Below are 13,862 nucleotides of genomic sequence, written 5' to 3' on the forward strand. Positions count from 1 at the left end.
AAACTAAACTACAGGCCAATATCTTTGATGAACTTAGATGTAAAGATCCTCAACAAAATATTAGCAATCAGAAAACAACAACACTTCAAAAAAATTGTGCACCATGATACTGTGATCAATTGGGATTCATCCCAAGGATGCAACAATGGTTCATCATATGCAAGTCAATAAATATGATACACCACATCAACGAATTCAAGGACAAAAATCATATGATTATCTCAATAGACACAGAAAAAAACATTTGACAAAATTCAACATCCCTTCATCTCATAGTCTCTTAGAAAATTATGAATAGGGTGAAATTATCTCAACACAATAAAAGCCATATGTGACAAACCCACTGCCAGTATCTTCCTGAATGGGGATAAGCTGAAAGTGTTTCCCTTAACAACAGGAACAAGACAAGGATGCCCACTCTTACCTGCTGTTTAACACAATATTAGAAATAATAGAGAAATCAGCGAAGAGAAAGAAAGGGTGTCAAGATTGAAAAAGGCAAAGTCAAAGTATCTTTGTTTGCTGATAACATGATCCTGTATATAAAAAATCCAAAAGACTCTGCTAAAAAAACTCTAAGAGCTGATAATTTCAGTAAAGTTGCAGGATTAAAACTCAACACACAAAAAGCAGTGTGTTTCTATACTACAATAGCAAACTGGCAGAAAAATAAATCAAGAAAGCAAGCCCATTTAAAATAGTCACCAAAAATAAAATACCTCAGAATTAATTTAACCAAGGAAGTGAAAGATTGCTGCAATGTGAACTACAAATCACTGCTGAAAGAGATTAAAAAGGACACAAAAAGATGGAAATACATGCCATGCTCTTGGATTGGAAAAATTAACATTGTGAAAATGTCCATAGTACATCCCCATCAAAATATCTATGACATTTTTCACAGAAATAGAAAAGAAAATCCTAGCATTTATATGGAACAACAAAATGCACTGAATCGCCAAAGTAATACTGAGCAAAAAAATATAAAATGGGAGGCATTATACTACCTGATATCAAATTATACTACAAAGCTATAGTAACCAAAACATCATGGTACTGGCATTAATACAGACACTCATATCAATGGAACAGAATAGAGACCCCAGAAATCAACCTACATATCTACAGCCAATTGATATTTGGCCAAGGCAACAGAAGTATACATTGGGGAAAGGACTGCCTCTTCAATAAATGATGCTGGCAAAATTGGACATCCATATGTAGAAGAATGAATCTAGACTCATATCACTTGCCATATACCAAAATCAACTGAAAATGGATTAAAGACATTTAGATAAAACTTGAAATTATAAAATTCCTAAAAGAAAACATGGAGAAACACTTCAGGAAGTAGGACTGGACAAAGACTTTATGAATAAGACCATGAAAGCATGGACAACAAAAGAAAAAAATAAACAAACGAGATTATATCAAACGAAAAAGCTTCTACACAGCAAAAGAGACAGTTAACAGAGTGAAAAAAACAATGTACAAAATGGGAGAAAATATTCACAAACTATGCAGCCAACATGATATCAATATCCAGGATATATGAAGAACTGAAACAACTTATCACTAAAAAAAGTAACCAGATTTTAAAAATGTCAATGGAACTGAATAGACATTTCTCAAAGGAAGATAAATGGCCAAAAGACACATGAAAAAATGCTCAACATGACTAAGCAACAGGGAATTTCAAGTCAAAATCACATTGAGATATCATCTCATGCCAGTTAGACTGGCTACTATCAAAAAGACAGAATAACAGATATTGGTGAGGATGCAGAGAAAGGGCAACTCTCAGACTTGTACACTGTTATTGGGAGTGTAGATAGGTGCAGCCATGATGAAAAATGGTATGAAAGTTCCTCAGACTCCTTCAGATAGAACTGCCATATGATCCATCAATTTCACTGCTAGGTCTGTGCACAGACGTATGGAAATCATCATGTCACAGGGTACCTACACTTGCATGTTCATCACAGGTCTGTTTACAGTAGCTAAGAGTCGAACCCAACCTAAATATCCATTAACAGATGACTGGATAAGGAAAATATGGTATATATACATAATGGGATATTTCTCTGCCATAAAAAAGGAGCGAAATTCTGTTACTCACAGCATCACAGATGAACCTAGAGAAAATTATGTTAAGTGAAATAAGCCAGGCACAGAAAGAGAAACACCACATATCCTTAGTCACAAGTGGAAGCTAAAAAAAGGAACAAAAAAAGAAAGGAAGAAAGATACAACAATCGCAATATTTATTTAACTTTATAAAGGAGAGAACAGAACTGAGGCCACCAGAGCAGGGAAAGGGTGAGGGAGGTTAAGTAGAAATTGATACAGGGCCATAAAAAATGATTACATTGTATAATGAAAAATATAGTAATTACCCTGATTTGAGGATCACATATTGTACACAAGTATTGATATTCAATGCCTACAGATATGTACAACTATGTTTTGATTAAAAATAAGCAAATAAAAATAATGTCTACTGTTACAAAAGGTTCATATATATCCGAGTATACATCAAAAAGTTCATGGAAAAATTTTGTTTATCTTTTAGTTCCATGTTTCTATGAATTTTAAAAATTACCGTCATATATAAAATTTCCTGGTTCACGGTAGTTTTAGATTAATTTACTGAATGTATATAGGGTTTGCTCTGTTATATTTGATTTGCTTATGAGTCACTGTTGAAATGCTCAATTAATAAGGGGTTCTGGGTGTCCATGATTTGTGAGAAGGATGAAGACTTGTGTATTTTTGGAGGAAATAATTTCCACTGACACCTTAAGAGTGAATGAATGCTTCCATGCAGATTATTAGAGGTAAAAATGAGATAATCAAGATAAGATCCCTGGACTACCTCTGGTTAACCAACACACTTAAAAGTATATAAGTTAATAAAATTGAAAGCAATTATTCAGATAGTTAGTGTAAGTACTCCTGAGGTGAAAATTTATTTGTAAGGAATTAAATGCTGTGAAAAGATCAACAGAATAATGCTTTGAATTTGGCAATTGGAAAAACCAGATGAGCATTGAAATGAGGAATTTACAGGGTTTCAGATGTGTTGAAGACAGGCTGTAATACTTGATTAAGCTCATGATTTTACTCAGTATGTTCCGGCTTCTCTAACAAAATACCTTAGTCTGTGAAATTTATTTATGACAGAAATTTGTTGCTCACACTTCTAGAGACTTAGAAATCCAAGATCAAGGCACTAGCAGATTCGGTGTCTGGTGAGGGCCCATTCCTAATAGATGGTGCCTTCTGTTTCTCCTTACATGGGAGATGGGGCAGACAAGCTCCCTTCAGCCTTTTTTTTATAAGGACACTAATCCCATTCATGAGGGCAGAGGCCTCATGACTTAATCACTTCCCCAAAGGCCCCACCTCTTAATACTGTCACATTAGGGATTGGATTTTAACATATGAATTTTGAGGGGATGCCAACATTCAGACAATTAAAATAGGAAAAATGTACATAAAAACTTATTGAAAATAGGATATCTACTCAGAACAGAATCAAATAGAACCCATTTTAGCAGAATCTCTGAAGTTCAAGCAATCGATGATGAACTCTGCATGTTATGGTCTTACTGGATCTAGGGAGTTTAATTATTTATGTGCCAATTCCCTTAATTTGGGGAACTTTTATCAGAGATTGATGAGAAAACCAAGCAGAAAGGATATATCATGAAGAACTAGGTGGTTATAAAGTCTTTGAAAGGCACTGAAAGAAAAGGTAAGACAAGAAACAGCCACCAATCTTCAGGCTCCAGGGTCACAAATAGCTCAAGTGAGGTCCAGAGGTCAAGTCTGCTTCTGCTAACTAGAGGTCAGGAAGCCTTGCTGCCAAACTACCCTGCTGCTAATATCATGGCCACCCACACCAGAAAATGTATGAATAGACTGTGGAGTGGAGCATCCAACTGCTACCCTCATTCACATCTGCAGGTTCTCTCCATATGCACCTCTCGAGAAAAAGGGGCATGACATTCACACTTCCGTAGCATTTTAAACCATAGACGTGTGCCTCTCTTCCCAAGTTGCCTATGTGGCACTTAGAACCATAGCATAAAGTAAATCTGGGTAATGAAGATTTTAGCCTTCTATTCTTTATGGTAAAGGGAAATAGGTTAAATAATAGAACTTGATCCTGAGTATTAATAGAAAATATCTAGGCTAGGGTTTAAAACACCATTCTGGGAGAATATTCATTTAAGTACTTCCTTTTAAAAAAAGTGTACAAATATCAAACACTTCAGATTCCTTGAGCTAAGTTTATCAGTCTCATAGCCTCACCTGAGGGGAAAGAGCTGAGTCAGTGTCTCTGAACCATGCTTTAGTCTCAAGCTTCCCAGCATTCTAGAAAACCAAATTCCCAAAAGTAAAGATGTTGGGGCACAAATTAGGAACAACCTGTTTAAGCATCATAGCAGAGAACAAAAGAAGACTATGTTTCCTGAGTGGCAAGTAGGACTGAAGCAAGTTTGTCATTTGGGGGATGTTTATAATTCATGGTAATAAGACAAAGAAGAAAGAGACTAAAATTCCAAAAAAAGAAGAAAAGGGAAGAGAAGAGCTATCTGATGAAGCAAAATTTTGGAGAAGAGAAAAGTAAAAGAAATGTCATTTATAGGTGGAGAGTTTAGCTTTGCAAAAGGAGAGGACAGGCTTACATTATGTTTAATCAAGAGATGTCTTCAAGGTATTGATTTCATTGTAGCATTATTCACAACAGCAAAGATAGCCAAGATATGGAAATAACCTAAATTACAAATGAATGGATAAAGAAAATATTTGTGTGTGAATGCACGTGTGTGTGTGTGTGTGTGTGTGTGTGTGTGTGTGTGTGTGTGTGTGTAATTCAGCCTTAAAGAAAAAAAAGAAGAGAAAATCTTGCCCTTTGGAAAAACATGGATGAACCTGGAAGACATTATGTAAGTAAAACAAGCCAGACAGAAAAACAAATACTGTGTGATCGCACTATGTGGGCTGTAAAGAGGTTAGACTCAGAAGCAGTGTAGAATGATGGTTACCAGGGGCTATGGGGTGGAGGGATTAGAGAGACGTTGGTCAAAGGGAACAAAGTTTCACTTAGTTCACTTAGTCATTTAGGCAGGATGAATAAATTCTGGAGATCTAATGTACAGCAATGTGTCTATAATTAACAGTACTGTATTGTGCATTTGAAATTTGCTAGAGGGTAGATATTAAGTTTTCTCTCACACACACACAAGTAACTGTGACGTGTTAGATTTATTAACTAGCTTGATTGTAGTAATTGTTTCACAACATATACATATCAAAACAGTCAAGTTTATATAAAAATTTTATTTTTCAATTATACCTCAAAAAAGCTGGAAAAAATGAGGTGACGGGGTGCAATTTTAGTGAACTTGCTTGATGTCTTTTATTTTCACTCTCCTGTTGCTGAGGTCTAGTTACTTGCTGAGGTTTTTTTTTTTTTTTTTTCTTTTTTTCTTTTCCTTTTTAAATTTTTATTTATTTTTATTTATTTTTTCCTATTTTTCTGTTTATTTTTTATTGAAAGATAAGTTATTATATATATTTGTGAGGTACAGAATTGACTATCAATACATGTCTACAATATGTGGTTATCAAATCAGGATAATTAGTAAACTCATGCTCACAAAACGTAATCAATCCTTGTGACCCTTAACTAATTTCTTGCTAATTCTCCTCCCCCTCCCCATTTCCCACCTCTAAGCAATGGATTATACACATACTTATGGGGTCTAGAGTGGACTATCAATATTTGCATGCAATATGTAATGATCACATCGATGTAATTAGCATGTTCATCATTACAAGTTGTAATCATTCTTTGTGTCCATTACCCAGTTTCTCCCTAACCCCGCTCCCCCTCTCCCTTTCCCATCTCTGGTAGTCATAGCTCTGTTCTCTCTTTCTGAAAGTTCAATGTATTATTGTCGTTGTTTCTTCCTTGAGAAAGAGCTAAACAACATACAGATGCACAATCTCTTTTGTTGTTGTCGTCCTCAGTGTTTTTGTCTTCAATGTTTTATAGTCTCAGATTACTCTGAAGCTTAGGAAATTGTGTTTTTAAATTTTATGTTTCACCTTCATTTTGAAAATGTTATTTTAAAAATGTGCTCGTCAAGATCTCCTTTGCAGCTACATTGTACTCGTTAGCTCCCTTCCTTTTCTTCCGCACTAGTATCTTTGGACATACAAGATTTTGCTTTCTACAGTGAATCTTCAGTTTGAGATTTCTGGGTAGACAGAGTAATATGGTATTTAATGTATTCCTTTGAAACGGTTTCTGATCATCTACAAATATGCCTGATTATTGGCCTCTTCCTTTTTCATACGGCTTCACGTACTTTCATTTCACTTACGAGTTACCCTTTATTTAATTATATTCCTTTATCAAAATTAATGTCAGAGGAGCAACTCCTCTAATTGCTTCTCTACCTGTTGCAAGGACAAATTATCACTAAAAAAGACTTTTTTATAAGTTTTCAAATTTATACTTTGATCAAACTATGACTTTAGGCATATTTATTATACCTATCAAAATATCTACCAACATTGTTGATACACTGACAACTTTTTAAATGATAGGAAAGGTGAGAATAGTATTTGTAATTGTCTAGTAATGTATGTACATCAACTTATTCTCCTAATAACAACTCTAATGTTGGCATTATTGTTACTATTTTGCTTATGAGGAAACTTATACCCCATAAATTTAATCTGCCCAGCATCATACAAAACAGAGGTTGTTCCTATCTGACACCTAGATCACGGCATGAGCTCTCTGCTGTTTACACACAGAATACATTTCTCAGCTGATCCTCGATACCGTATTCATTACCTACCATTTGACTAAAACATGGATAAATGTCAGTGAATACAAAAGAATATAATAGAAGGAGGACAGTTATCATAGAAGGATAGCAAAAATTACAATAACTGACATTTACCAAATGCTTACTGTATTGCAGGTTCTGTTTCAAGTGGCCTGCATTATCTTATACCCCCAACAACCCTAGCACGAGCACTGTTCTAATCTCCATTTTAGAAAGAAAAATACTGATTTATGAAAAAATTAAGGGACATGATTAAGGTTACATTGACAAAAGTGGCAAGGCCATACTTTGGATACACAGATTCTGATTCCATATCCAGTCTCTTAATCTAGCATTATACCAGCACTAGAAAAAGTGAAAAGAAAGAGTAATTCAACAACTATGTGCCCATATAATTTTTATATTCATTCATTTCATTCATTCATTCATTCAATGGTGGTTATTCATTAACTATTGGGATAAAAGATGCTAGAAAGTAGTTTGGAAAAATATGCTAACAATGAGGGGACTACTGTATGTGGAACTGAACATCTATAAGCCTGTTTGAAATACTGGACTGTGTTTGATAGTCTTCTACAATAGTCTTCCGTTTGCATACACCCAGTGGGTTAGATCATCCAGGATCTTGAGGGTGAGACTGAAAAGACTAAGACTGATGCTGTACAGAGAATGAAGCTCCTGAATGCCTTTCTCAGGGAAGTAAGGTAATTAGAGTGGTTCTTTAGAAAGATTGATTTTTCATTTACATGCCATAAGGATTGAAGTTTTCGTGGGATATCTAACAGAAAAGGAAGCTGAGAGCCACTAATGGCATTGCAGGCAGAGGCAGATAGGGCCAGGGTTTGGAATTAACAGGAAATGGGAAGGAAGAGATAGATGCAAGAATTGTAATGCAGGAATTAATAAAATAATGTGGTAACTAAGAGTGATGTATATACAAGTAAGAGATAGGAATAAAGGATGAAGAAAATTACAAAAAAATTGAGAGAGTGGAGGGAAGAATTAGAGATGTTGATTCTAGGCACATTACACACTGTGTTATTTTTAACTATTGAAATATTTAATCCATCAAATATTTCCTGTGGACTTAATATATTCCAGTCACTTTGTTCAATGTTATATGTACGTATGTATAAGTATGCATGAATATATGTGTGTATATGTGTGTGTATAAAATATTTGACCCTTTCTTCAAGAAACTTACAATTTAGTCATCAGTAGGTGGAAGGACATACAAAATCAGAATGTCAAAACAAATGTTTAGAAAGAGACTAAAGCTCCAAGTCATAAGCATACTTCTGCTTTTAACAGAAAGAAGAGAACAAATCATAATGTAAATGAAAAACTAGAATAAGAGTCAGCAAATCTGAAAATGGACTATATGGCTAGAAAAAAAGAATAGCCACTGGCCTATGTTTTGATGATGGTACTTCTGTGTTAAGAAAAAAAAAAAAAAGGTTCTTAGCTCTCTGTAGGTGTACCACGTGAGAGTGCACAATTTAGTTGAATGGTGTGTACCTCCACAGTCAGAGTAAGATCAAAGGATTATGCACATACCATGTAAGCAAATGTGGGAGCTCAAGTGGATAATATCTTTTTCTCATCCCCCAGTATATACTACCTACACTTTTGATACATGTCCCCAAACTGAAGAGTAGAATTGCTCTGATGTCCACCTTAGACCTAGTGGACATTAGAGATTCACTCATCATATAGGTTGAAAGTTTACCAAGTGCCGTCCAGGATTGCTTGTTTGTTTTTCTCTTCTACATTGGATCAAACCTACAGATGAAATTTTGGATCAAATTTACATATGAAAGACCTACAGATTAACCTAGAGATTAAGAAACATGAAAACTGTGAGAATGTTTATGTATGACAGTTTAAATATATTATTTAGATATCTTGAAATTTTTATTTCCAGATAAGATTTTAATAGCACTATGACTTTTGAATGCATCGGTATTCTACACATTTATTCCTGCACCTTAGAGTTACAGCATAATGTACCTAATATAATCTCTAAATGATTTACAGTTACTAATTAGATCTGAAACTCACACTGTTGCTTTTCTTTACAATACTCACGTATAAAAAGGCCATAAACCTGCCCTCCTGGCTCTTGGCCAGTATCATTTATAAAACATATTTTTATGTGATCTACAGTGATCTTTTTTAATTCTAGAAAATAAAGCACATTTGACTTTTGACTTCCATTTTAGATTTTTATATACAAATGCTTGACTGATAGCAGAATGGAAATTTACATTTACTTCATTTTTGTCAATCAAGTTATATGTATATATTAAAAAGTTCTGTGTCTCTGAAAACATTCATATTTGCTTCTTTTTCCAAAGTTTATTTCCAATGTCATATGCAAAAGAAAGAAGATAGAGAGAGAGAAATTCCATTAATGTTTAATGGGCTTCTAAATATTGGTGTTTCAAGAATACAGGTTTTATTAATTTCCTCATTGAGATTTTGTTTTCTTATTTTCGACTCCTACTTGTTCTCCCTTTGAGACAACTCTTTCCAGGGGAGTTTTGTACATTAGAAACTAAAATAAAGTTCCACCTAGGATACCTATTTAATTTGAAGTGATATAACTAATGGATTAATACAGTAACACAGAGAGAAAAGATTGTATAGCTATTTTTAAAATAAGGGATTAAGATTTTAATATCTCAACTAAAGTTTTACTTTAATTAAATAAAGTATAAATAAAGTTAGAAGAGATAGTAAGAGGTTTTATTTAGTTGAGAATACTAACATTTTTTCTAAACTTAATCCATGCCCAAAGGTCAGTAATACAGTTTTACTGGACAATAAGAAAATAAATTTCACATTTTCACAAGAAATTATTATTTATGGTAATGATTGAATAGCAGATTTGTTTCTTCTTACATTTAAATTACTTCTCCTTCCCTCTTTCTCTCTCATACACACACATACGCATACATACGTGGGAGCTTGTTTTCCTTTACCTCAGGTAAAATGTTCATATTGAGTAGAAAATGCAGAAGTAAAAATCCCCTCCATAAACTAAATGTGATATTGAATGTTTTACTGTTTATTTGCTATGGTCATAAAAATTGACTCATGTATACTTTCTTGCAATTTGAAGAGATCATTCAGGTGTTTACACAAGCTTTGTAATTAAAATATATTTTAATTACAACATTTTCTCTTCATTTCTAATTCTTATAACACCATGAATTTTAATAATGGCCATCCACATTAACTGGGTTATGTTTTCTTTGTGTTTGTTCCTTCATAGATGTGCCATCCAGTCCCTATGGAGTGAAGATTATAGAGCTGTCACAGACCACAGCCAAGATTTCTTTCAACAAACCAGACTCCCATGGAGGTGTGCCTATTCATCACTATCAAGTGGATGTCAAGGAAGTGGCGTCAGAAACCTGGAAAATAGTACGCTCCCATGGAGTTCAAAGTGAGTCAGTGATTTCAAAGTGTATTGATTAATTCAAGCTGATATTCAATATACCTGTATCATTAGCTTTTTTACTTTCCTTCAATATTTTGTTTCTTTCAGTGAAGTGGGGTTGGGAAGACATTCCCACATCAGTAAAAAGTTTGTTGGGGATTAAAGTTACTTTTAAAACTTTTGTTGGTGGAAAGAAAATTGCTAACATATTAGATATGACAGCTGGATATTCTGAAATGTGTTCTTGTTTTCCATTTATTAATAATATTTATTCTGTAAGTAGATGGGAAAGTCATACTGTAAAATATAGGTTCTTATATATGTATTTATAAAACCATCTATAAAATTAATGCCTACTAAGTTTATTTCAAAACTGTCTTTTGAAAATCCACATTTTTACTATAAGTCATGTCATTTTGGGTAATAGAACCGTCTGATTCTGAGAAGTTAAAACAGTTTACAGAACTTTTTCACTTATGTAGAATTTCGTCATGTTGTGAAAATGTGGTTTGTTTTCTGTTTATAAGGAGAGGAAACGAAACTCGAAAATAATAAGAAATTACCAGTGTTGGAATGTAATGGTTAGAACATAAAACTACATTGAGTGGTCAAAAAGGGTACCATAAAATAGTAAGAAAATAGTAAGAAGGACCAGTGTCCTTCCTGTGAATGCTCTGCCTTGACCCAACCCATATGGTATAGAGGTTCAGTAAAAGGCATAAACTCTCCTGAGAAGAAAAGTGGGAACCATTCCTAGTGAACATGGACAGAGAGCAAATGAGAAAATTCTGATCTTACCTGTGTTGACACCTGTTTGTTCAGTTTTCATTGAGAGTAACTACAGGTTTTTGATAGAAATTTCAGAAACTTTAATTAGTCATCACTCATTTAGCACACACTTCAAATAATGTTCCCAGACAAGTGAGTTTTTATTTCTTTTAATGGCAAAATATTTTGGATTATATTTCTTGTGCACATGCTATGTGGTTCGGGAAAGGAGATTTATAAGGATAGTGCCCAAAAAGAATGAGCAACTAGGGTCAATGACTATAGAAAAAAAAAATCATTAACCTGGATGCAGAAATAATGTGTGTTTAAAATTTATTTTGGCTATTATAAAAAGAGGAAACAAAGGAGAGTGGCAGGTGAGTGACACAAAGAGAAAATTAATTATTTCTTACACTGCAGAACACTTGACGTATGTGCTCAAGCAAAACTATAAAGAAAAGTAATGTTAAGTCTGAATAATATAGAAATTAAACATGGCACAATACTGCTGCACACTACTCTTGCCATCCTAGGGAGAAGCTTAATAGACTTTCCCAAGACTTCTTACAAAGTTGCAACACCATGGAGAGTTTATAATGGCCTTGATCTGGCCAAGGTTATCAGGTTCAAAAATCTGACTTTGTACCCTACGTATCTATATGTCAGAAGCAGATTTGTATGCTTATAAGACTGACATATAAACACATTTGTTAATATTTAATGAGAAATCACTGTCCCAGAAATTAGAACATTCAGAGTCTATATGACAAGTACATTCTTCACCCACTGGTATAGGAAACAGAGTGTGAATCAGAAGCTTGTTTGATGAGTTTAGGATATGAGAAGGTGAAGTTACGTGAATAGGGTGTTTATCTGCCTCAAAGTGGGACAGCTTAAAGCTTACTAATGAGACCAAAGTATTCAAAGTCTGTGGCTGGGACTTTCTCATTGTTATTTGAGAAACATATCTGCATCAATACTTTCCTGTTTCCATTTCTGACTATTCTATCACAGATATGTTAATGAATACATTAAGTCAGGGTACAGTCATGTAATCAAACCATTACATGATCTCCTCTCAGTTTGGTACAAACATGATTTTTAAAATCAAATTACTGCTTTAAGCCATTGTTTTTGAATCTCCTTTTTTGTTATTTAATGAAATCTTTGGTAGACACTATAGATTTATGGTTATCTTCAAGGATTAAAAATAATCCAATTGAGTACTGTACAGCTGAAAACTGATAACGTCTAATTTAGCACTCACATTTTCTCTGATCCCCATGACAGCTGGATTCTTATCCTGGGGAGCTGAGAGGTGGCATGAACTATATCGTTTCTTGGAAACAGGAAAGGAGTTAAATACCTTTTATTTTTCTGGTGCTGTAGTTCTCTCTGCCGTCCCTGCCACCTGTGCTGTCTGTGGGACAGGCATCTAAAGTACCTGCTCCCAGGGATGCAGCGTGTGGGGGGTGCAAATACACCAGAAGGCTTTTTAGAGAAGTTTCCTCAAATGGGATGCTACTTTGCTTAACCTCCTTAGACACCTGGCTTAGTTCGTTTTGTGTTGCTATCACAGAATATTTGAGATTGGATAATTTAGAAAGAAATGAGATTTATTTAGCTCACAGTTCTGTAAAATGGAAAGTCTATCATTGAGCAGCTGCATGTAGCCCAGGCCTCAGGCTGCTTCCACTCTCAGCTGTAAGTGAAAAGGGAGCCAGTGTGTGCAGAGAGATCACATGGCAAGAGAGGAAGAAAGAGAGAGAAGCCATGGAAGCCAGCCTCTTGTTTAACAGCCTACTCCTAGGGAAACTAATCCATTCTCAGGAGAACACACTCACCCCCACAGAGAAAGCATTAATCTGTTCATGAGGGATACACCTCTATGACCCAAACACCTACCACTGGGCCCCACTTCCCAGTACTGCTATACTGGGGATCAAATTCCAACATCAGTTTGGACATAGAAGACAGATTACGCTTCTATAAAAACAGAAGTCCAAAAGTCCAAATGAGGATGGAAATTCCACACTCTTCCCCCACTCCACCTCCAACACACACACAACCCTTGTGCCAAAAAACCCGCCAAAATTTCCGTTCATCTCTTTCAGCTATCTTCATTTACCAGGAGAGGAAGAGGCAACACTGCACCCTGTCCTAGGTGGAATACTCATGAATCCAATGACAGGATTTTCTTCCCCCTCTAGTCTTCTGTTTATACGGAGGGTAGGAGGGTGGTATACATGGGGTTGTCACAGTGCTGTGGCTGGGATTGCAGACCCAGCTCAACTCTTCTTATTCAGCCCTCCAGAAAGTGCCTGGCCTCTTCCCAAGTAGTACTTGATGTCTGTTTCTTTTCTTTATGAATTGTCCCATTTGAGAGTTTCAGCACAACGGAAAGATGCCCACTCGGTTTTGCATACAGCTTTCTATTGCTAAGATGATGCTATTCTTTCTACTTAGGGTTAGGTGCACTTTTGTAATGTGATTTCTTTAATTCCAAATTTACACTTTATATCTCAAATGACAATATGATCTCATTTTATACATAAAAACCCATGTTTTTAAGAAAACCAAGTTTTTAAGGGTTTCTTAGTATAGTCCCCACATTTGGATAGCAGGCATGAATGTAAATATGTGACTAAAATGAAAACATAAATGCAATGGGTAATCAGGGAGATGAGTTGGGTAACTGCATAGGGACCCTGTTAACATTCTAGGATATGTATGTCTGGCATTCACTCTTCTTTTAGCAAAGAGATGTACCATTTTTG

General features: G+C 34.9%; 1 protein-coding gene across 1 annotated transcript in view; it reads left to right on the forward strand.

Annotated features, from left to right (window-relative positions):
- Positions 1-13,862, forward strand: part of NCAM2 (neural cell adhesion molecule 2) — a 254,884-nt gene that overhangs the window by 146,589 nt on the left and 94,433 nt on the right. Inside the window, 1 exon segment of the mRNA XM_063079012.1 lies at positions 10,150-10,323. Within this exon segment, the coding sequence (XP_062935082.1) occupies positions 10,150-10,323 (174 nt within the window).

The sequence above is a fragment of the Cynocephalus volans genome, chromosome 1, assembly GCF_027409185.1.
Source record: "Cynocephalus volans isolate mCynVol1 chromosome 1, mCynVol1.pri, whole genome shotgun sequence".
NCBI lineage: Eukaryota > Metazoa > Chordata > Mammalia > Dermoptera > Cynocephalidae > Cynocephalus > Cynocephalus volans.